The sequence below is a fragment of the Crocuta crocuta genome, unplaced genomic scaffold (genome assembly GCF_008692635.1).
Source record: "Crocuta crocuta isolate KB4526 unplaced genomic scaffold, BGI_CrCroc_1.0 scaffold494, whole genome shotgun sequence".
NCBI lineage: Eukaryota > Metazoa > Chordata > Mammalia > Carnivora > Hyaenidae > Crocuta > Crocuta crocuta.
The window spans coordinates 611552-634064 of record NW_027527931.1 but is presented as its reverse complement, the minus strand read 5'-3'; the positions used below and the strand labels follow the sequence as shown (position 1 = coordinate 634064).

The 22513-nt window shown below is 52.3% G+C and overlaps 1 protein-coding gene across 1 annotated transcript; it reads right to left on the bottom strand.

The window, feature by feature from the left end:
• Positions 1-1598: 1598 nt before the first annotated feature.
• On the bottom strand, positions 1599-4289 carry CD1D (CD1d molecule). The gene is made up of 5 exons (XM_077751738.1): positions 4223-4289; positions 3804-4082; positions 3083-3361; positions 2276-2369; positions 1599-2165 (listed from the first exon to the last, which is right to left on the bottom strand). Exons 1-5 carry the CDS (start codon positions 4254-4256, stop codon positions 2144-2146), a joined length of 708 nt encoding a protein of 235 aa, XP_077607864.1. The 5' UTR covers positions 4257-4289; the 3' UTR covers positions 1599-2143.
• Between the last annotated feature and the right edge of the window lie 18224 nt (positions 4290-22513).

The following is a 22513-nucleotide window of genomic DNA, read 5'->3' as shown; positions in this document are numbered from 1 at the left end:
ACAAAAACCCAGAGTTACTGTAAATGCACGCTGAAGCATTTCCAGAAGGATTCCAGAAGGGACTTGAACACGCTTGCCCCGAGAAGGAGGAAGGCCAGCGCACGGGTTCGCAGCCTACCACTGCTGGGGGTTGGCTTGCACCGCTGCGCTTGGCCCGTGGCGCACCAGAGGCGGCATCAGGTCCGTGTTCTGAAGGCACCACAGAGCCCCGCACATTTGTACACATTTGCTCCCTACCCTCTGTAACATAATCTGTCTCCACCCACTCGAGCTGCTGTAACAAAATGCCATAGGGGGCACCTGGGTGGCTCAGTTGGTTTAGTTCTCACTTTGGCTCAGGTCATTATCTCCCAGTTCGTGGGTTCGAGCCCCATGTCGGACCGTGTGCTGGCAGCTCGGAGCCTGGAGCCTGCTTCAGATTCTGTATCTTTCTCTCTGTCCCTCCCCTGCTCTCCCTCTGTCTCTCAAAATTAAATAAAAATGTTTAAAAAATTGTTTAAAAAATGCCATAGAACAGGTGGCTTAGAAACTACAGAAATGTATTTCTCACAGGCTGGAGGCTGAAAGGCCGAGGCCAAGGCCCTGGCTGGCTCGGGGCCTGATTGCGGCTCTGCTTCCTGGTTCCATGTGACACAGGAGAAAACTGGGTCAGAGGCTCGAACTCTGGTCTTCTGACCCAGGGCATTTGCTGGTTCATCTCATTGCCAGGACTTTAGAGTCCTGCGCCAAACTCCCCTTCCAGAAGCCCTCCCTGACTGACCCCAGGCCAATATTTTCACTTAGTATTCTGAGGAATTTGTAACACAGCATTGCCCAAAGCCTGGGCACAGCGCTCTCTAGCTGAACATCAGAATCATCTGAGGGCTTGTTAAAACACAGATTCCAGTGGGGGGGCGAGGGGGGGGGGACACTCCCGTTTCTCATTCTGTAGGTCTAGGGTGGGGTCCAGAACACTGTGCAAGTTCCCAGTGGTGCTGAGACCACTGGTCAGGAGGCCACAACTGGAAGGGACCCATGGATTTAGGAGCAAGACCTTCACCCACACCCTGGGCTCCACTGGCGAGTCCAGCACACAAGATGCCAAACCTTAATTTTCTCACGCTGCAATGACTCTCTGACAAAAGTTTTATCCCACTTCTTCCGGGTGTTGAAGGGTCCTCACCTAGGAACAGAGCAGACAGCTGGGCGGCGATCAGCGCAGCTCACACCTGCTCAAGTGGGTTCACCCTTTCCTGAGCAGAGTCCCATCTAACAGCCGGAAGTAGCAGAGCCTGTTTGGGGAGATACGTCACGCCGATCTTCCTCCAAGTGAAAAAAGCAACTGGCCATTTGAGACAAATACCCCTATCCACAGTAACATTTTATCTACATAATGCACATACACTATGATTTCTCCTTTATAAATCAGTTACACCAAACAAAAGCTTGACAAACCTGTGCTTTCTTACAAGCTTGTAAGAAACGAACTTTCTTCTAAAGAGAAAACGTCCCCCCTTTACAAATCCAAATTCACAAAAGAGACAATGGCCTAAAACTACCAATATGTCATTCAGGACAAACTTTTTTCCCAAAAGAGACACAAACTAGGAGCCTCCGCATTGCCAACAGCCAGCAGCGATGTATTTGGGGTGTCCCAACTATCTTATAAAAGTTTGAGTGCACATTTTAACATCAGGCATGCTCACAGAAAAACCCCGTTTCAAGAAAAGTCCCCTTTTCCTGAAAAGTGTGGGCTATAGCCAAACCCTGGGGTCTTACTTTATTTATGCATTCATTCGTTTTTCAGTCTTTATTCTTGACAACAAGCAGTTGGACCTCCTTTGGGAGCAAGCACTTTCTGATTCACTCCAGATTCCACCATTCAAACAAGGGCCACACACACCTTTCCCCCCCAGCCCGTATCTGCCGGTCCCTGGAAGTCTGCACTTCTGTTTTTATAGGACCACGGGTTTAGAAACTGGCAGTACAGTGAAAAAGAACTTAAAACTTCTTAGATAAAATGTCGAAAGGATGTGATGAGAGCAGTCTTCTGACAATTGTCTGCTTCTTCAGGGCACCACCTTTCTTTGCCCCTCAACTGCTGAGCTGACGACCTGGGAACTTGGGGTCCCGAGTCCCAGACAAACAGCTGCGGTAAGCACAGTCAGAGGATGTTTTGATAGGAGCTGTGAGGGTGAGGAAGGGAGAGAGCATTAAGTAAAAGGGGAGAGGGGCTGGAGGAGAGAAGAAATGGGGAGATGCTGAGGGAAGGAGGGGTCGGGAAGGAGAGACTTACCAGCGCCTCTTGAAGATTAAGTATCCAATGCACCCAGCGATCACAAGGGGCACTACCACGGCCACGGCGATTAGCCCCGGGGAGGAGGGGCTCCCTGTTGCATGGGGAACACAGGCTCTCAGCACAGGATCCCGCCCTATTCCAAGGCCCCGTGGTCTAAGGGAGCCCGAGGGTACCAGGTGTCCCACACAGAGGGCCCACTTCCACTCCTCTGCAGTCTAAAGACACCATCTCGTCTCAGGGACCGGGCACCGCGACCCCTGCCCCCCGCGGGACAGCACACAGAGGAAAGGCAGCAGCTCTGTAGCCAGGAGCGAGCTTAGATCTAATTCGTCCACTTCCCGCCATGAGACTCGGGACAGTGAACCTGGCCCTTGCTCAGTCTCCATGTCTTCAACTATAAAATTACAAGCAGGGCACCTGTTTCAGAGGAGCCTGGACAAGTGGACACCATGCTGTGCACAGTCAGGAAGCCCTCAAGACACAGCACTTCCCTTGTCCCCTCCCCCCCCCACAATCCTCGGGGGCATCTCCTGGCGATGCCACCTCTGGGGTTCTGTATTTACTCCCTACTTCTGGACCGGAGAGTTCTTTGGTCTCTTTTTTCTTGTACGTGGCATATTTGTCTCAATCCTTTTTGAATTCAGACTTTGTTCCCCTCCTTCCAACCCTCCGGGTGGGGGGAGGGTCATTTTGGAAACTCCTCTCTCCATCCTGCATGTGTCCAAACCCACCCCCGGCCAGCGCCTCCCTCTAAGCCCGAGGACCATCAGCTCCATGCCCAGCGGGGCCCCAGCGCTTTCTCACCCCAGTAGAGGACCACGTCCTGGCCTCCTAGACTGCTGTGTCTCACTCGGCAAGACAGGCCGGCCGCCTCCCGCGCCGCCACGTCCAGGGTCACCCGGAGGTACCACGTCTCGTCGGCATGGGGCAGGACGTCGCCTCGCTGGGTGCCCGGCTGCTCCTGCTCACCCCGCATCCACATCACCCACACTGGCTTTGGGTGGAAGCCGGAGACGTGACACACCAGCAGCAGACGGTCAGGGTCGGGACTGGGGCGGCTGGACAGCCAGACCTCGGGTTTCACTGTGTCCAATAAGGAAACAGGGCAGTTGGGGGGGAGGGGCGGGGTCTCAAGGCAGGAACTCTGCATCCCACGTTTCCACCTCTGGAGGTGAAGTCGCTCATGACTCTGTCCATCTGTGTTGGCTTCTCCAGGAAAGCCTTCGACACCCCCGTCTCAGGCTCCCCTGAGCGCCCTGCACTCGGCTGTAACAGGTGTACCATTGCCCTAACTGTTCATGCGCCTTCTCCCCCTCCCCTCAGGCAGATTTCCTGTTTGACCCCCAGTATTGATTTAACTCAGTTGGCGGCACCCAATGGGTGCTCAGAGAAAGTCTGCGGGATGAATAAATGCCCTGACACCTTCTCCACAGCTTCCTGAGCCTCCTCCCCGCCCCCACTCCGGGGCCGATCCAAGGGCTGGAGCCCTGGAGTGGAGCGCGGGGGGCGAGGGGGGCAGGTTCACCTTGCTTCTCCAGATCAGACTTCCCTCCCTCCAGGAGGTCTCTGGCCAACTGGGGGCAGGTGTCATTGAGGAGCGACTGCACTGTTTCCCGGGTCCCCTGGTCCTCGTTGAGCTTTCCTGAGGCCCTGCGGGCCCAAGCGGGCGCATCCGGGGCGGGCACCCAGGCAGTTCCCTGGAAACTGATGATCTCTTTTCCTTGGAAGGCTGCGTGGAAGAAGCTTTGCGAGGTGTTCCCGGGGAGAACCACACAGCCAGCAGACGCTTGGATCTCAAAAGGATCTGAGAAGGCGCCGAGAAGNGCAGGGGGGAGAGGCCGGGAGCGTGCAGGCAGAAGCGGGCAGCCGGACCGGGAGGCGCGAGCGGGGAGCCCCGGGAAGGAGAGGGGAGGCCAAGCCCAGGGTCCCGTCCTCCAGGCTCACACTCCAAGCTCAGCATTTTGACGAGCTCCTGCATGTCCTGGGTGAAGCTCCGGCGGTACACGCGCAGCATGAGNCTCATCCCTCCCCCCATCCTCCAATCTCTTCCACCTCAGTGTCTTCAGCCCCTCTTTCCTCCACCAATGTGCTTGCTCTCCTCCTTCCCCCGCCCAGGCCTTCTAGGTGCACCTCTCCGAAGGCCTCGGCTTGGGGGCCCTGCCACTGCCTGCGCACCGTCCCCTCGAGCTACTCGCTCGTGCCCTCCCTAGATGTGGGCCCCCGTGTTCAGTGAAGGAAGCCGCATTAAGGTGGGCACCTGCGCAGCGCGGCGCCCGGGCCCACATCCGCCATGAGCAACCCGCGGACCACCTTGAGAGCAGGCCCCTCTTTGGCCGGTCAGAACGCAGACAGCACCCTGACACCCCTGTCCCACACCCCTTCTGCCCCAGCTCTAGTTGACCTCTTCGGACACATCTCCGGAGCGTGTCCTGTTCTCTACATTTCTACCTCCACCACCACCGAACCTTCTGCTGCATCTCCTGAAACAGGTTTCTTAGGATAGAGACCGCAGAGGTCGATGGGGCCTACAGGGTGACGCCCAGCCTGACCTGGGTCGCCCTGCTGACCGCCTCCCACCCCGTCCTCACTTGCTCAGCGCACAAGCCCAGCCACAGTCCTTCAGTTCCTCCCATGTGCAGCGCTTCTCCTTGCCGGATGTCATTGCACAAAGTTCCCTCTGCTTGGAAAGCTCTAGGCCCACTCCTCCCCTCACCTGCTCCTGATGCCTAGTTATGTCTACTCAGATCTCAGCTCAAAGGTCACTTTCTTTTTTTTTTTTTTAAGAGAAAGTCCCCTTTCTTTTTTTTCCTTACACTTATTTATTTATTTTATAATATTTAAACATTATTTTATAATGTTGTATTTATTTCTGAGAGAGAGAGAGAGAGACAGCGTGAGCAGGGGAGAGTCAGAGAGAGAGGGAGACACAGAATCCGAAGCAGGCTCCAGGCTCTGAGCTAGATGTCAGCACAGAGCCCGACACGGGGCTCGAACCCACGAACCGTGAGATCATGACCTGAGCTGAAGTCAGATGCTCAACCGACTGAGCCACCCAAGTGCCCCTTACATTTATTTTTGAGAGACAGAGAGGCAGAGGTCAAGTAGGGGAGGGGCAGAGAGAGAGGGAGACACAGAATCCGAAGCAGCTCCAGGCTCCGAGCCACCCAGGCGCCCCTCAAAGGTCCCTTTCTTAAGGAGTCTTCGCAGACCTCCCTGACCATGTGAGCAGAGGCGGACAGGTCAGCCGCCCTGAGCCACCAGCTTCGTCCCCCTCCCCTCCCAGCCCTCTCCAGTCCCCTGCCCTGATGAGCTGCATGAGCGTCCTGGGGAGAAGGGGCTGCATCTGGAAGGTGGCCTCAGCCTGCTCAGCGAGGGCCCCAGAATAGTTTGAGACCACACAGAAAAATTATTCTTGCCACAAGTAAGGGGCTGGTAATTAAATTAAGATATGAGGGGCGCCTGGGTGGCTTAGTGGGTTAAGCGTCCGGCTTTCGCTTAGGTCATGATCTCGCAGTTCGTGGGTTCGAGCTCCGCGTCGGGCTCTGTGCTGACTGCCAGCTCAGAGCCTGGAGCCTGTTTCAGTCTGTGACTCCCTCTCTCTCTGACCCTCCCCTGCTCACGCTGTCTCTCTCTCTCTCTCCTAGAAATAAATAAAACATTAAAAAATTTTTAAAAAAAAAATAAAAAAATAAATTAAGATATGAAATTGCCCAAATGGTGGCTAGAGGCCTGAATAAGAGGCAAGCTGGGGGATGGGGGCAGGACAGAGGTAAAAAGAAAAATGGTTTATGAACCAAGTGCAAGCATGCTGTGCATGGCCTCTCTTGGCATTCTCCAAATGTCCGGCCTCCTGTAAACCTTGAACTGCTGTTTATCTGCATCTTGAAATTTTCAAATGCTCATCTCCTTCCAGATTAGGGAGAAGAACTGGTTTGTTTTTTTTTTAACTTTATTTTTTTAAGTTTATTTATTTATTTACTTATGGAGAGAGAGAGAATGTGGGGAAGGGGCAGAGAGAGAGAGAGAGAGAGAGAGAGAGAATCCCAAGCAGGTTCTACACTGTCAGTTGGTTTTAATTTTAATAATTAAAAAAGGGCTGTGGTTTAATTTCTCCAGCATATATATATATGTATATATGTATGTATGTATGTATATATATATATACACATATTTTTTCATTTTACTCAAAGCCCTAGCAAGCTTTGTCCTTACTATCTAGGGCCTGTATCAGGGTTTTATTTATTTATTTTGCCATTTTGTCATAGACTTTACACCTGTTAGTGGATCCAGCTTTATAAAGGGGAGTTCTTCTGCAGAGTCCCACCTCTACCATCCCAAGGCCAAGTCTCCTGTCCCTGCACAGGCAGTGCAAAGCCAGCCCCCAGCACCGAGGCACAGCAGGACCCCCCCGCCCTGCCCCCTGGCAAGCTGCCACCATCACTCACTCTTACTATTCCAGAGCTGAAGCTGTTCCTTACAGGCAGGTTTGATCTCGACTGCATTGTTTATCATCTTTAGGTTAAATTTCTAAGTCTTTGAACTACATGTTGGGATGGGAACAGAGTACTGTTACCTTACTCTGTTCTGTTGCCAGAAATGGTTCACTACAATGTTCGATTTGTTCTGAGCACCTTGGTTGGAGAAGAGCATTTACAATGATACCCTGTCCAGAAGGAGTCATTCCAAATGGCGCAGGGTCTGAGATCATCAAAATGAAGAACACTTGAAGGGCCTAGCCAGACTAGCCGGTGTCTGAAGGTCTGTCCCTCAGAAACGGGCATTCAGTCACTGCTCGGTGGCCAGGGCAAGTGGCATTGGTCTCCACAGGTGACAGTTACCAGAAGACAAAATGTAGCTCAACACAAGAGCGAGGCAATTTTGTATCTATTAGTTAGTTATTCAGTAAATGATGGTCAGGGCGCACGCGCGCGTGCACGTGTGTGTGTGTGTGTGTGTGTGTGTGTGTGTGTCTTCTGCCAATCACGATGCCCATGCTGGACCTCGAGGACCATTCGCCAAGTATGCTGAGAAAGAAATTGCTATGTGGGGCGGGGTCTTGCAATTCTAAGGTTCTTTGGTTTTGTGATAAAATTCTAATCATGTGGACTTTGCTTTCATGGTCTGTGGCTCAAGTGGCCTGGAACTCTAAGCACTTTAACCACCAGTAAAATGGAACAATGTTCACAGGTCAACCAAAAGGTGGAGGAAAACAAGTCTTAATGGCTACTTTCTCACATCCTCCAATTTTGACTTCAAGGAGAGGAAGTATCCCTCACTTTTCCCTACTGGGTGTGGCTCACAATTTACTTTGATGAGTAAACATTCTGTAGCAAATTCAGAACTACACTTGCCAAGGCCTTTGTCTAAACTGATGGAAGAAATTTTTCATTCTTCCCCTGGCCCCATCTCTCCCTCCCCTCCTTGCTGACTGCCCGCATCCATGTCACATCCAGCCAGCCACCTGCTTCCTTCCCTTTCCCACTTGCTTCTCACTCCTCCTCCTCCCTCATTCCCCCTTCCTTCACCCCTCCCCTCTGCTCCCAACCTCTGCCCAGATGGAAATGCACCTGTGGTGTTCCAGGGACTGCAAGTTTTATGCAAGGGGCATAAAAATGGGATTTATTAAAACAAAACGGGGTTTACACTGCCACTACGCTGGCAGAACTCTGGCCCTGATCCTTTGTCTGGTTTCTCTTTTATCCACAGCCAATACCCATCGCAGGAGGTGACATGTCAACCAAAGTTCACACCAGCCCGGGGAAACAGCCTTGAGGAAGTGAGAATATAGCTGGGGAGTTGAGGGTTTTGCCGCTGGTGTCTGCAAGCAGTTTCTCACCCAGGAGCACAAGAGGCTTTCAACATTGACATTCGTTTCTCTCTGGATACTCACAGCAGCCCGATCACCCTGATTCACACACAGACGAGGAAACCAGGGTGTGCCGATGCGCCCTAGCCTGCTCAAGGCTCCGCGGCCCTGAGTGTGAAAGATACGTCAGATTTCAAAAGCATCAACATGCAAAATAACGTACGATAGCGTATTAGTAATTTTTAGAATGCTGATTAGTGCTAAAACGTCCGCATTTGGGGTATGTTGGGCTGAATATAGTGCAGTGAAGCGTAGCTTGTTCCTTTCACCTCTTTTAACATGACTGCACGGCGCTTTTCAATTACATTTGTGGCTTCCGTTCCATTGTTAGTAGACAGTGCTGTTCTGGACGGATTTACACTCTTGGGGTTACACCTGCTGTGCACAGCCTCACTCAACCCCCAGGCCTGACCCAGGGGACCGGTCGCTTCCTTGTGCGCAGCTGACAGTCCCGCGGCTGATGTTTAGGCACCGCCGACCCTGGCCACCAAGCAGCGCGCCAGGCAGCACCTGGCCCAGAAGACAGGGCCGTGGGCGACCGCAGTGGACCGCAGTGCATGCGGGGACATCCACCTACCCAAGCTCTCGGGCTCTGCGCTCAATCCACTTGCTGTTCTCCAAGAATTGGAGGAGGGGAAAGACACTGGAAAGATTTGCTCACTTGCCAGCTATTATAGACACTTTGTTCCCCCGCGGAAGCTTTTATTATTTTAGTTTATCATTAAAAATATATTAAAAACCGGGACGTCTGGGTGGCTCAGCCAGTTAAGCCTCCGATTTTGGCTCAGGTAATGATCTCGGGGTTTGCGAGTTCAAACCCAGCATCGGGCTGTCTGCTGTCACTGCAGAGCCCACTCCAGATCTTCTGTTCCCCTCTCTCTGCCACTGCTCCACTTGCTCTCTCTCTTTCTCAAATAAATAAATGTTAATAAAAATATTTTAAAATACATATTAAAATAGCTGTGCGGATTAAGTTTTTATACACGTGCAGATAAAGCTGTTGGAAGGCAAATCTCTAAAATGTCCGCAGGGTTTTCTCTGAATAAAGACAGAAACAGGTGACTTTTGTTTCAGTTTTATGAGTCTTCTGAAACATGTACAGAATATACAACACATATGCATGTGTTGTTTTCCTAGTACAACATGAGAGGGAAGAAAACTTCCACTTCTAATCGAACAGCCAAGCCTGTGGAAGAGCAGGAAGCGAAGTCTGTTTCCTGTGCCTCTGAAGAGAAGGGAGGGTGGGTTTTCTCTGGGCCCTGCTGTCCCAAGAACGTGATCCAACAAGCCACTGGCTGGTTCTCTACAAGCCTCTCGAGGAGGCCCGTCTGCAGAGGCCTCTGTGGGAAGAGGAGGTGGCCCAGAAACTTGGGGATGGCAAAAAATAATTGACAGAGGACGTGGGGAGGGTTTCCCCCGGAGGCCTGTCTGGAGCAAGGACCACTTGAGGTCAGAGCCCAGAAGATGCGTCCCTTCCTCTTGAAGGAAGCACCGGCCACCCCACACCCCAGACACATACATGACCAAAGAAATGAGGCATTTGAGGAAGAGCGGAGTCCCCGCAGACACCTAAGGACCAACGCGGTTTCTTGCTCTGCCCCCAACATGGCTGCCTTGCCTTGATGACCCTCTGGGTAGTCGGGCTGCTTGTGAGCCGATCGCCACTGGGTGTGTCTGAGTAACCGAGGTCGGCAGCGGATGGAAGGGAGCCGGGAGACAGCAGTGTAAGTGGTCATCACTCACCAGATGCCTCCTCCCATGCCCACAGCCCCCTCCTACAGGACGAGGAACTAGGTATAGGCCACACGTGCTAGTCACTCCATTCCACCCCCAGACCTCAGCCAAGAGAGTGTGAGGGAAAGAGCAATGGTAAGAAAGAGCCCATTCTCGCATCTGCTCTGTCACTTAGAGCAGTGAGATTCAGGACATGTTACTGGGACCAGCTGTGGCCTCCCGGACCTAAAGAAGGATGGTGAGGACCACCTTCCGACCATGCACAATCCAGGAATGCTCCCTAGTACCGGGCCAGGTGAAGTGAGCCTCTGAGGTCCCGTGGATCTCTCCCACAGCCCTGTCCTCTGGACTCCCCTCGCACATGAAAATTCCCCCGCAGTACTCATTTTGTTCAGGAGGAGGAAGGCCTGACTTTGGACAGTCAGCGTCCTGACCTCCAGCTCTCTCCAAATGCACACGCCCCCTCCCTCCCCCCTGCAGGTCTTGCTCAGGATAATCCTAATTATGCTCTTGAACCTCACCAGTGTTCTTCTGCAGGTCTGAAATGCCCATGTGGCCCAGGGCAAAATCCCAAGGGGCCTAAAAGAACCTTTGTGTCTAAAAGAAGAGGGGATAAAATTAATCTATTTGCAACAGGAAGAATTTAGGTTAGACTTTGTAAGGCTTCTTTGCAAATAAAAAGCAACAAGCAGCACCTCTCCTTTTACATAAAGTTCCTCCTTCCACTGTCCAGTTTCTTTTCCCAACAGTGTTGTTATCGACTAGGGTTTCTGGAATCCCTTGTGAGGATCCGGTGTCCTGGGGAGTGCCCACCATGGGGGGGGGGGAGCAAGACGTACTCACACTTACAGAAAGAGCAAGGGGGGACTTCAGCATCCAGCCAACCCAAGCCTTTCCTTCTTCAAGTGAAAATGAAATGCACTGAGGCTAATTGCTTTGTGAGAAAGAATCTGAATCCCAGAGCAGTTTTTAAAAATTTTTTTATTCTTTGTGTAAATGTTTATTTATTTTGGAGAGAGAGAGAGCAGGGGAGGGACAGAAAGACAGGGAGACAGAGAATCTGAAGCAGGTTCTACGTTGTCAGCGCAGAGCCCGAGGCGGGGTTCAAACTCAGGAAGAGTGAGATCATGACCTGAGCCGAAGTTGGACGCTTAACTGGCAGGGCCGCCCAGGTGCCCCTCAAGACCAGTCTACACTCAAGCGTGAGAAGGGTAAAGAAAGACTAGCAAAAATAGAAGCCGTGTCAGAGAACATGGCTTTTCAAGGGACCAGGCAGGTGAACGAGGAACAGCGTGGGGCGCAGCTGCCTCCAGGAAGGGGTGCACCTGTCAGGGAAGACACACCAGAACAAGCAGGGCAGAAAAGGAGCAGAGAGCGAAACTGAAGAGGCTCTCCAGTGCCTCCTGAACTGGGGCTTTGCACTAACGGCAGCGTCAGGATACGGAGGAAGCGGTAGGACTTCCCAACATTCCAACACTAAATGTGACCAACTGAAAACACAGCTCCCAAAGTGGAGAGGGACCTCTTCTCAAACTTCCCTTCTTCAAGAGGCCGCGACTCAATGCTGATGGTTCTGAACAAAGCTGTTTCAATGCCAGCAACAAGCAAGAAAGGATTCCCCCAAGGAGACTCTACCTTCAGGTCGTACCGACTCAAGACCTATAGAGCCCTTACCTTCCCTTTAATAAAATAAGTGCAAAACTGGAAGAAAAACATACAGGCATTTCTCACAGATCGTGATACCAGATGCAATCACCCACATCCGGCCCACGCCCACGTGGCCAGGGCTGGGCAGGCGGGGTCTGACGAGGTGACGCATGTGACCCTTCCTGGGTGAGGACAGTGGGGTGGGAGGGAGGCTCAGAGCTATGGAAAAATGAAAGTGGGGGAAAGGAAGCAAGGTTTACTAAGGATGGGAGAAGGTCAGGTTCATGTTCACTGAGCTCTTCCTTCAACAAGTATCTCCTGAGCACTGACTAGACACCAGGCACGAAGACCACCACGGTGTTGAGGACACGATCCATGTCCTCGTGGAGTCTACGCTTTGGGACATAAACATACACCCAACCTGCAAATAAAAGTAGGGACAAACAAGCCGGAGGAGAGGCCTGCAGGGTGTGGACCCAGGAGGGGCTTCCCAGAGTAACAAAGGCCAAGGTGGGTGTCAGGTGAAAGGCATTGTGGACAAATCCCCTTTCTCCTAGGCTAATGTCTTATTTGCTTTCATCAATGGCCAAGAGGACAAAGGAGCGGATCAAAGGAGGCAGGTGAGAGGACTGGAGGCCAAGACAGGCGGAGGCCGGAGGCAGGGCTCTGGAGCCACAGGGATGATGGCTGGGTCACGCAGGGACGCTGAGGGACAAACAGTGGAAAGGGGATGTGGGGAGCAGACGCCGTCGGAGGGACGGCCGTGGCCGACCAGTGTCTTCAGCCCCAACAACCGCCACCCACAGTCCACTGTTTTCCCTGGTAAACCAGCCGACACTGCGGATCACAAACAATTATCCCCCTTCAGGCTGCCTTCTCCTAAAAGACGGGGGGAAAATGTGTGTCCTCTGACTACTGCAAAGTGTCCCTGTCGTCACACAGACGGGCTCTCCGGTACTGAACGAGGTGGGGCTGTGGCCAAAGTTTTTCTCAAACTCAGTACATTTTCCAGCTTCTTCATGAACGAGAACCCAGGTGCTGGATGGAATGAAGCTCTGGAAGCTGCTTGGCCACACTGGACACGTATTGGGTTTTTTTTTCCTCACGTGGATTCTCTCGAGGCAGAGAGAGACAGCAGGCCGACCGAAGTGCATCCCTAACTGACTTCCTACACAGACTCGCTCCCCTGCCTGCCTCTCAGGGACGAGCACACGTTACGGGAAGTTGCTGGCACACTTCCCCTGTGAGATGCCTCCTTTATCGTTCATTGGCTTCCTCCTGCTCCACTCTTCCCAATGTGGGTGCCATTGGGCCTGTAGGAACCCTTCTTGCTTCAGTATGCTCCTATTCTCTGGACATGCTCTGTAACCAGACCGGAGCAAGAACGGAAAGGGCGACAGGCCTCAAACATGGGCTATTATTTATGAGAATCCAACGTTTTTCTTCTCAAGAATTCAAATCAAAGAAAAAAACCGAAATGAGGTCTGGCCAACCTTCCACCATCCATCATCGCCAACGCTTTGGATCGCTAGCTTCCGGCAATCGCTATGCACGGTTTCTTAAGGGAAGCTCAGTACTTGCTTCACTGTGTTATTTCACGCTTTGAAGGACGCAAGAAGCATTTTTCGGGAGCTCTCTGAAAATACAACCAAGCCTTGTCTGGAAGCGAGACTGAAATGAGACTGTACTGTGAGATCAAATGACACCTTTTAGAGTTCTGAAATCCCTCCCTATTTGAGGGAGGTCCTATTTGAGACAAAAGTAAGGACCAAGTTAAAGTTTACAGAGTATGAATCCAAACAAAACCGCTTTAGGTTTAGGATGGCAGTGTCATAAATCATCCTCAAATTTGGCTGTTCTTGTGATTTTTAAGCTGGACATGTACAAAAGGAAGTATAAATATGTGAAACTTCAGTCTCTCACTGTCCTATTTTGCTTGACATAACCGCCTCTTCATTTCTTCCCACGGCCACCACCTGACCCTAATCAGACATACATTATGCACTTTTCACCATCAACTGAAGCAAGACTGAGCTTGGGACATACCCTACTCATTGTTCATTCTCTCAGACGCAGGCGCACTCGCCCTTCACGCCCTCACATCAGCCCGCTGCTGGTAAGACCGCAGGGGCAGAGAACACGGAAACATCTACGGGGAGAACCAAACCGAGGGCAGCCATGGTTGCCAGAGGCTGGGGATACAAACGTTAGGTCCTTTTACTGACGAGGAGACGGGCTCAATGACTTGTGTCATACAACAACAAGTGGCAGAGCTAAACTTCAAGCCCAGGACAGACTGACAGGAAGACCTGTGCTCGGAAACACCATCAAGCCAGCCCTGCACATGCGCACCTTCAAAGGCGCTACGACCTAACAGAGACAGGAAGACACCGTCTGTCGTGGGCAGGAGAGGAGGTGGGGGGGCTGTTAAAATCTGCTTGGAAGACGTGCTCCTCCAGCTGAGTTGTGAAAACCGGCAACTGTAAGAAGGCAAACAGGCTGGGAACATAGTATCATGATGGTTATTTCCTAGTTTGGGACACAGACAATAACCAAGAAAACAACTTTTTTCAAGTAGTGACAATACTAATGGGAAATTAAGAAGACCCGGGGACAGGGTGTTAAGGGTGTCATTTTAGGTAAGGGGGTTGGAGAAAAGCCTCTCTGACCAGAAGAATTTAAAAAAGAATTATTTTAAACATTTATTCATTTCTGAAAGAGAGTGGGGGAAGGGCGGAGAGAGAGACATACAGAATCTGACGCAGGCTCCAGGCTCTGAGCTGTCAGCACAGAGCCCGATGCAGGGCTCGAGCCCACGAGTGGTGAAATCATGACTTGAGCCAAAGTCGGACACTGAACAGACTGAGCCACCCAGGCGCCCTGAGATGAATTTTTGAGTAAAGCCCTGAACAAAATCACGTGGAAAAAAAAAAAAAAGAGTATTCCAGGGAGTGTGTGTGTGGCATGTTCACAAAACAGCAGTGAAGTCAGGGGACCCAGAGCAGAGCAACAATAAGGAGAGAGAAGGAGGTGGGATCCCAGCGGAAATAGGATCAAATCATGTAGGGGCTTGGGGATGATCAAAGTGTGATCAAAGAAGAAGTCTCAACTCTTTGTGGTGAGCACAAGGAATGACAGGAAGCTCCTATTAGTCATGAACAACCTCAGATGGTAAGTCTGCCGCCCACACGTGTCTCGAAGCATTCAACTGAATAATCATAGTTATAAGAGCACTTACTCTTTGGGAACGCCTGGTCACACACCCACACACCACACTTCCTCCGGAAAGACAATTTAATAGAGATTGGAAAACAAGATTTCTCAACAGTACAAAAACATCCTTTGAAAGGCAATTCTTCTGTTTCAGCCTAGCCAAACCACTAAGGCATGCTTGAAACAAAAACAAAAACAGAAACAAAAACAAAAACAAAAAAGCTAAGGAGGTGCTTGTGTGGCTCATTCTGTTAAGCAACTGACTCTTGTGGGCTCAGGTCATAATCTCAGTTCGAGCCCCACACCTGGCTCTGTGATGACAGTGTGGAGCCTGTTTGGGATTCTCTCTCTCTCTCTCTCTGCACCTCCCATGCATTGTCTTTCTCTCTCTCTCTCTCAAAAATAAATTAAAAAATAATAAACCATAAAAAAAGAAAAAGAAAAAGAAGGCTAAAGCATATGTTCCCCATTGATGCAGGGCTCTACCTGACATCACACATTAGTGGGTCCCTCCTGACTACTGTTTCCACGAGATTAACATCCGATTCAGACCTCCGATTGTTCCCATCACTAAACAAGCAGCAGTCAGTTTGGGACGGCACCGCGTTCCATGATTCTGGGGCGCTAAGGACAAAAGGTCAGGAACGGATTCCAGTACAATAAGTGCTTAAATGCTCAGGGAGCGCAGACCTTGGAAGGGAAAGTTCTCAGGCATTTCGCACAGAAGAATGAGGCACGGAACGCTCTGTTACCAAATCCCCCACGAACAGGGATGTCCCCGCCACGCTTTCCGGTGTCAAAGTGACAAAACAGCAAGATACAAAAGAGACAGCGCGGGTCAGAATAAGGGTCAGAACAAGGAGAGAAGGCAGCGTGGGAAGAAGAGCATGGAACAGAGGGAGATGCGAAGACGAAACATGCTTGGCAATGAGCAGAGGAGCACGCGGAAGGTCAGAGAGACCCTGATGCATCCCGCACTTGCGGATGCCTGTGTGGTCCCCCGCTGGACCTGGGGGTCTGGGGCTGGCGCTCCCCAGCTCTGAGTGCACGGAGCCCCACAGCCCAGCGCCACGGTATGCGGAGGTGCGAGAATAAGAGGTTTGCTCTCTCTTCCCTCTGAGCGAGGGTGGCTGCCCATGGCCAAGGATGGCCCATCGGACTCAGCGAAGCAACTGGGCTGCAGAGAAACGGAACCAGAGCATGATCAGAAGGGAACAAAGGGAAGCGCGCTGCAAGGCTGCTCGACTGGGAGGCTCAGATCCGCCCGCGCCCACAAGCCGGGCTGCTGGACCCTCCCCCGGAGCCCCTGGTCCGACCCCCGGCTCGGGCGCGGTGAGGCGAGCTGCGCGCACAGGAGACGGTCCTCGCGACAGGATGGGGCAGGAGTCCAGGGGCTGGATGCGAAGACCACAGCCAAGAAAGAGAACCTCAGGCTGGTCGGGGCCAGCCTGTAGGACATGGGTGTGCAGGTGACAGGGGCTTATGGAGAGGATGGGACCAAGCAGAGGCCCGAAAGAGAAGCAGCAGGATCCACGCCACAGCCACGCAGCTATTCCACACCCGGTTCTCTGGTGCAAACAGCTTATCTGCGCCAGGTCTGTCCTCACAGGCTGCAAACAGTCTTCTCCAAAAGCCTGCAGCCGTCCCGTGAACTACAACACCCAGCATGCTCCACTCGCAGTACCAGCGACCCAGCCCCTTCCGCCCCCGCTAGCCAATGGGCTTCGCCAATTTCCTCTGCCCCGGGAGAGAGGGCGTTTCCTGCCCCGTGAGCCATTCAGTTTGACCTTCAGGGATCCCAAAAGCGCGGTACTGAAAGCGGGACCAAAGGCATAGGACCCAGGTCCAAGGGCGGAATCTCCGGTGGCTCGGGTTCCACTACGGAAACATGGGCCGCTTGGGCGAACAGACAGTGCCACGCCACTGTTTTGAGGTTTCCACCCCACCTCTTCCGAGCGGGCCTGGGACCTGTGGCACATGCGCACTTCCCCACCTCTTGGGGCGCGTCTCGGGCTTGCAGCACATGCGCATTTCCCCACCTTCTCCGGGGCAGGCCTCGGACTTGGGGCACATGCGCATTTCCCCACCTCTTGGGGCGGGCCTCGGGCCTCGCGCACATGCGCATTTTGCAGGGCGGTCCCTGGACCTGAGGCACGTGCGCACTTCCCCGCCTTCCAGGGAAGCAAATTGAGACGCGGTCACTCTGCTTGTTCCCAGCGCTATTCTCAAGGCATTGTATTTTGGGTACTGCTGTCTTTTTTTTTTTTTTTATAATTCATTTTCCCCCTTGTGTTTAACTTCAGCATGCTGCAATGAAATGCTAGTAAAAGAGCCGTAAAGCAGGGGTTGCATCTGGCGGTGGGCTTGGCAGTCACCCGAAGGTCCGGCCCTAGGACAGTGGTGTCTGAGGCCGGGAGGCCACGAGGCGCAGCCCGCCTTCTTGTGCTGCGGGGGCTGTGGACCCAGCCCTGCCGCCCCAGCCTCGGGGCCCCGGAAGCCAGCAGGTGCAGCATCGGACGCTGTGAGCACGATCTGCACACCCAGCAACACTGCTGGGGCCGCTGGATGGAGAGGCCAGGAAGGAGGAGACAGCCTTTGCCGGCCCCTACTCTACCTGCAACTCCTGATAATTCTCCGCCTTCGTACCTTCCCATCCGACCGCTTTCCTCCATCCTGACCGCCATTCACAGAGCACCATCATCTCTTGTTCAAACGTATCTGGCCCCCACCTCAGCCCGCTGGGACCGTGCTGAAATGCAAATGCGAGCGTTAAAACATGCCATCGGTTCCCCTCACCCCAGCATAAAGTACACACACAGTACAAGGCTGGCGGGGCCTGGCCGCCTCCACGGCTGCGCTCTCCCACCCCGTGGCATAGTCTTTCAATACCACAGGACCTTGAACACATCAGGCTACGTTTTTCCCCAAGGGTTTTTTTCGTACAGAAGCAACCTGACGAGCATCACGAGCTCTGCTGAAGGCCTTCCTCGCTGGGCCCCACCAGTCTTCCACCAACGCTCTGCGCTGCCTGTCTGGTTCTGACAGGTCCTGCAGCTTTCTGCCCCCCTGGTTATCAGAAGTCCAGCCTACTTAATCTGCTTTAATTTCTTTCTTTCTTTCTTTCTTTCTTTCTTTCTTTCTTTCTTTCTTTCTTTCTTTCTTTCTTTCTCTTTCTTTTTTTTTTTTTAGCATTTATTCAGTTTTGAGAGACAGAATGAGTGGGGAGGGGCAGAGAGAGAGGGAGACACAGAATCTGAAACAGGCTCTGAGCTGTCAGACAGAGCCCAATGTGGGGCTCGAACCCACAAACCGTGAGATCATGACCTGAGCTGAAGTCGGATGCTTAACCGACTGAGCCACCCAGGCGCCCCTTAATCCTCTTTAGAACTTCAATCTCGTGCCAGGCTTTCCGCTCCTTCCTTCCTCTCAGCACCAGCCAGGGACTTGTTTTGGAGAAGCGGGTGCACGCTGTGCTTCAGTAGAAGGCTCACTAATGTAAACTGCTTGCTGTGTTGGGAGCCGGAGGAAGCAACAGTGCGGGAGGGATGGCCCGGAGCCCCATTACCTAACTGGGCAGGTAACTACGATCATCTGTTGGTGCTCTGCCTCTCGGGCGAGGGCTGACTGGTCATGGATACCTTCCGTCTGGAAGGTGCCCAGATGCTGGCTGCTACGGGCACAGACCTTGGTGGTATGGCCAAGCTCCACCGGCTGCTCGGGTGGAGAGCAGCCAGGTAGCCCGAGCCCTGCTGCTCTCCACACCTGTTCCCGTGACTTTCAGAAAACGCACAGATGCATCTGCACCAGCAGGAACTCTTGCTCACTATTTGACTGGAATGGAAGGGAAATTACAGCTCTTGTTACTGTGCTACAGCCTCTGGATGTGACCTCCCTTCCTTTGTCCAACAAGCCACTATTAACAGACCTGGAAGGGGTGAGGGAGCTTTAATGCCTATCTGGCTGGGGCCCTTTGCATGGTGAGGACGAGGTGGTAGGTGATGGGTGATGGCGTGTTCCTATGCTCAGACACCAGGCAGAGTTCTCAGGAGCTAGAGCCTCCTTCCTTCTGTTCCCCCTCAATGCACCACCTCAGAGGGGCAGAAGGACAAATTGTCCCACAGGCCCAGGGTAAAATGCTGCCTGGCCTTCAGAGCAATTCCAGACATATGACCCTCCCATATCATTCCTGCCCTGAATTGTCCATTCTCTCCTTTAAAATGGGGGCATGGGCATCTGGGTGGCTCAGTTAGTTAAGCATCTGACTCTTAATTTTGGCTCAGACCTTGATCTCATGGTTCGTGGGTTCAAGCCATGCGTTGGGCTCGTCACTGACAGTGTGAAGCCTGCTTGGGATTCTCTCTCTCTCTCTCTCTGTGTGTGTGTGTCTGTCTCTCTCAAAATAAATATTTTTAAAAAATAAAAAATAAAATAAAATGGGGGCAGCATTTTTTGTCTTAAGAGCCAAGTTCCTGGGTTAACTACAGCATGAACTTACCCAGAGCATCACATTCTGCTGTTCATCCAACAAATGTATATTGAGCAATACTGATATGGTAGGGTTTTGTGGGGGAGGGACTACGATAAAGGCAATTCCTGCTCTCAAGTCATTCACAGTCTGGGGCGGGGACGTGAAGAAACACTTTGAGCACCAAGTACTCAGATCAGTCATGTGCGTGTGGCTTGGAGGAGGTGCAGGTCAGGATCCCAAGGAAAATAGCCCCCGCTCAGCCTTCAAGTAGGAGCTGAGCACGCAGAGAGGGGAGGGGAGAGAGGCAGAGCTGCAGGCAGAGTGAACACCAGGTGGGTAGGCCAGGAGGGGGCAGAAGCAAACCCGTGCTGAGCACTGAGCCCCCCCCATCCCCCCCAGGAAGTGGCAAGCAGTGCTTCGTTTGACTCTTACAACTCTGAAATAGGTACCCTGATAAACCCCATTTTGTGGATGACGAAACTGAGGCCCGGAGAGGTCAAGTGAATAGGTTGAACAGGATCACGGTTTGTATAATAAGCAACAAAGCCAAGACCCAAACCAGGAGGTCTTCGCCCCTTTGCTACCTGGCTTTTGAGGCTTTTGAGGTTGGTGAAAGGGATCTTCTGTAAAACAGTGTAATGCAGGATAATTCCCTCATCTCAGCGTCCGGCACTCAGTTGTATCTGCAGAGTCCCTTCCACCATGTAAGGTGACTTATCCACATGTTCTCAGGATTCAGATGGGACAGGACATCCTTGGGGAGCCAGTGCAGAGCCTGCTACACACGGTGTCTGCCCAGCACATAGTAGGTGCTCAAGAATATCATTACTACTAATAATATTACTATTTCTATGCTGAGGAGGGAAAAAGCTATCAGAAAGACATTACAAACATAAGAGAGAAAGAGACTCCGAGGGAGAAAGCAAGAACACTCGGGCCAGAAGGAGTGTGGCCAGAACATGTCTGGAGAGAGGAATGTTGTGCACCTGGGCACGGAGTGAGGTAGGGCACGCGAGCACACACACGCACACACCCCTGCAGAAACTGCCGAATGGAACACTCAGTACACTTTTGTTTTCTCCCTTGCCACGGCGAGGGCCATGGCGTCATCACGACTTCAGCCTGGCAACCACCTGGCCATATGCCACCTGCCAGCTTCCCGAAATCTCGCCTCTGATTTATCCTTGACCCCCGCCCCCCCAGCCCCACTCCTCACCCCAGAGCTCCTGGCCCGGCCTCTCTTGCAAATCCATGCTCCATACATGTTTGGGGATGAATACATACATGAATTAATGGAAGAAAAAATGGGCACACTTGGGGGGTGGGGACTGTGGGTTTAAGGCCATGGGGCGGGGGGGATTTGTGGAGCAGCCTCAGGCCAGGAAGGCTTCCTGCAGAAAGGCTTGTGTCAGCTGGCCGAGGGCAGAGAGCTCGAGGAACAGAAAGGGTGCGGCAGGTGGAAGGAATTCTTCAGAGGTAGAAAAGGGGCAGCTGGGAGTAGAGGTGGCTCATGGGGGTCAAGTGAACACTGGCCAAACTGAGGGCACAGAGGATGAGCAGAGGGCATTATAAGCCCCAGGAGTGAGCACGCGCACAGATGGGAGAGAAATTCCCAGTCACTCTAGGCTTCTGAGAGATGTAAGAACGGAACCACAAGGGAAAGAACATTGGAATAAAAAGAGCCCTAGGTTGGATTTCTTTTTCCTCTAAAGTTAAATGTCTCGTTCTAGAATTGATTCCTGCGTGGCTTTGAACAAATTACTCAACCTCTTTGAGCCTCAGTTGCCTGAGAAGATTAAGCCAGCTGCTCCAGGTAGAGCCCTCCGCCCAGGAGCTGGTGTAAGAAAGAAAGAATGCAATAGTTGACTGCTATTACTGTCTCTCAGACCCATTGTTTTGTTAAATTTTTTAGCCTTTTTATTTTTTATTGAGAGACAGAGAGACAGAGCAAGACAGAGCATGAGCGTGCAAGGGGCAGAGAGAGGGGGAGACACAGAATTTGAAGGAGGCTCCAGGCTCTGAGCTGTCAGCACAGAGCCCAACGCGGGGCTTGAACTCACAAACTGCAAGATCATGACCTGAGCTGCAGTCAGATGCTTAACCAACTGAGCTGCCCAGGCGCCACCTATCTCAGAGTCATTGTTTTAAGTAAAACGAGGTGTCAGAGACCCAAGGCAGGTGTGTTAATGGAGGCTCAGTAAACTTTATTTCCTCTCTTCCATATTAGAAATGGAAAGCGCACTACACAAGAAATTTCAAGGCTGTCAATCAGCAGGGCGTGGGAGGCGCTGAGAGCCTGGAGGTGAGAAAATTCAGCGAGTCATCAGGGGCCGCCAGAGAAACAGAACCCACAGATGTGTGTGTGTGTGTGTGTGTGTGTGTGTGCACGTGGGTTCTAGGAATCGACTCGTGCGATTAGGGAGGTGAAGTCTCCAGTTCTGCCATCTGCAGCTGGAGTCGCAGGAGAGCCGGTGCTGTAACTCAGTCCAAGTCCACAGGCCTGAGACCCGGGAGCACTGAGGGCCAAGGGCAGGAGGAGATGGACGTCCCAGCTCAAGCAGAGGCCATAGCGAACTGGGGCAGATGACACACAGCTCACCTTCACAGCAGCTAGAGGCCATATTGGAAGACATGGCTTCCGCCTGCAGCCACAGTGGGCTTCCTAACGGGAAGAGCGGAACCAGACTGACTCACCGTCCCACCCTGACTGTCAGCGGAAAACAGTAGGCTTCCCACTCATGGGGCATGCTTCCATAAAGGCCATGGAAAGGAGCAGACCCAAGGGTGCTCTCTGCACCGGGACAAGGGAGTGAGAGAGGCTGGGAGTATGAGAAACAGGGTTTCTGCTCCAAGAAAAAAACCTCAGGAGTTTCTGTGGGAGCCCAACAGTGACCACAAGAAAGCGTGGTTAGGGACACGGGGATGTGTTTGCACACGGGGCTCCCTGCCTGGGCAAAGCATGCCTGCAAACAGGATGCTCTGCCAGGAGGCCTGCACACAATATCCAAGTTTAATGGTCCGCTCGCACACGAGGGAACATGCCCTCCTTAGAAGTAAGGAGAAGGCTGGAGTTGNAAGGAACTTTGAAGGGTTCATAGACACAGGGGCAGATGTTTCAGTCATTTCCTCTCAACAGTGGCCCCGGGATTGGAACAAAGAAAAAAGCCCTCTAATGTTGACAGGATTGGGCTCCATTGCAGATGTTTGGAAAAGTGCTCGTCCTTTACAATGCCAGTTCTATAATGGAAAAACAGCTTTTTTTATATTGTGAGTTAACCTATTAATATATGGGGAAGGGATCTTCTCT

Coding starts and splice junctions, on each gene's coding strand:
- CD1D (XM_077751738.1), bottom strand. CDS start 4,256: ATGCAGGAGCTCGTCAAAATGCTGAGCTTGGAGT. Junction 4,083..4,222: donor CAAAATGCTGAGCTTGGAGT/GTGAGCCTGGAG, acceptor GCGCCTTCTCAG/ATCCTTTTGAGATCCAAGCG. Junction 3,362..3,803: donor GTCTGATCTGGAGAAGCAAG/GTGAACCTGCCC, acceptor TATTGGACACAG/TGAAACCCGAGGTCTGGCTG.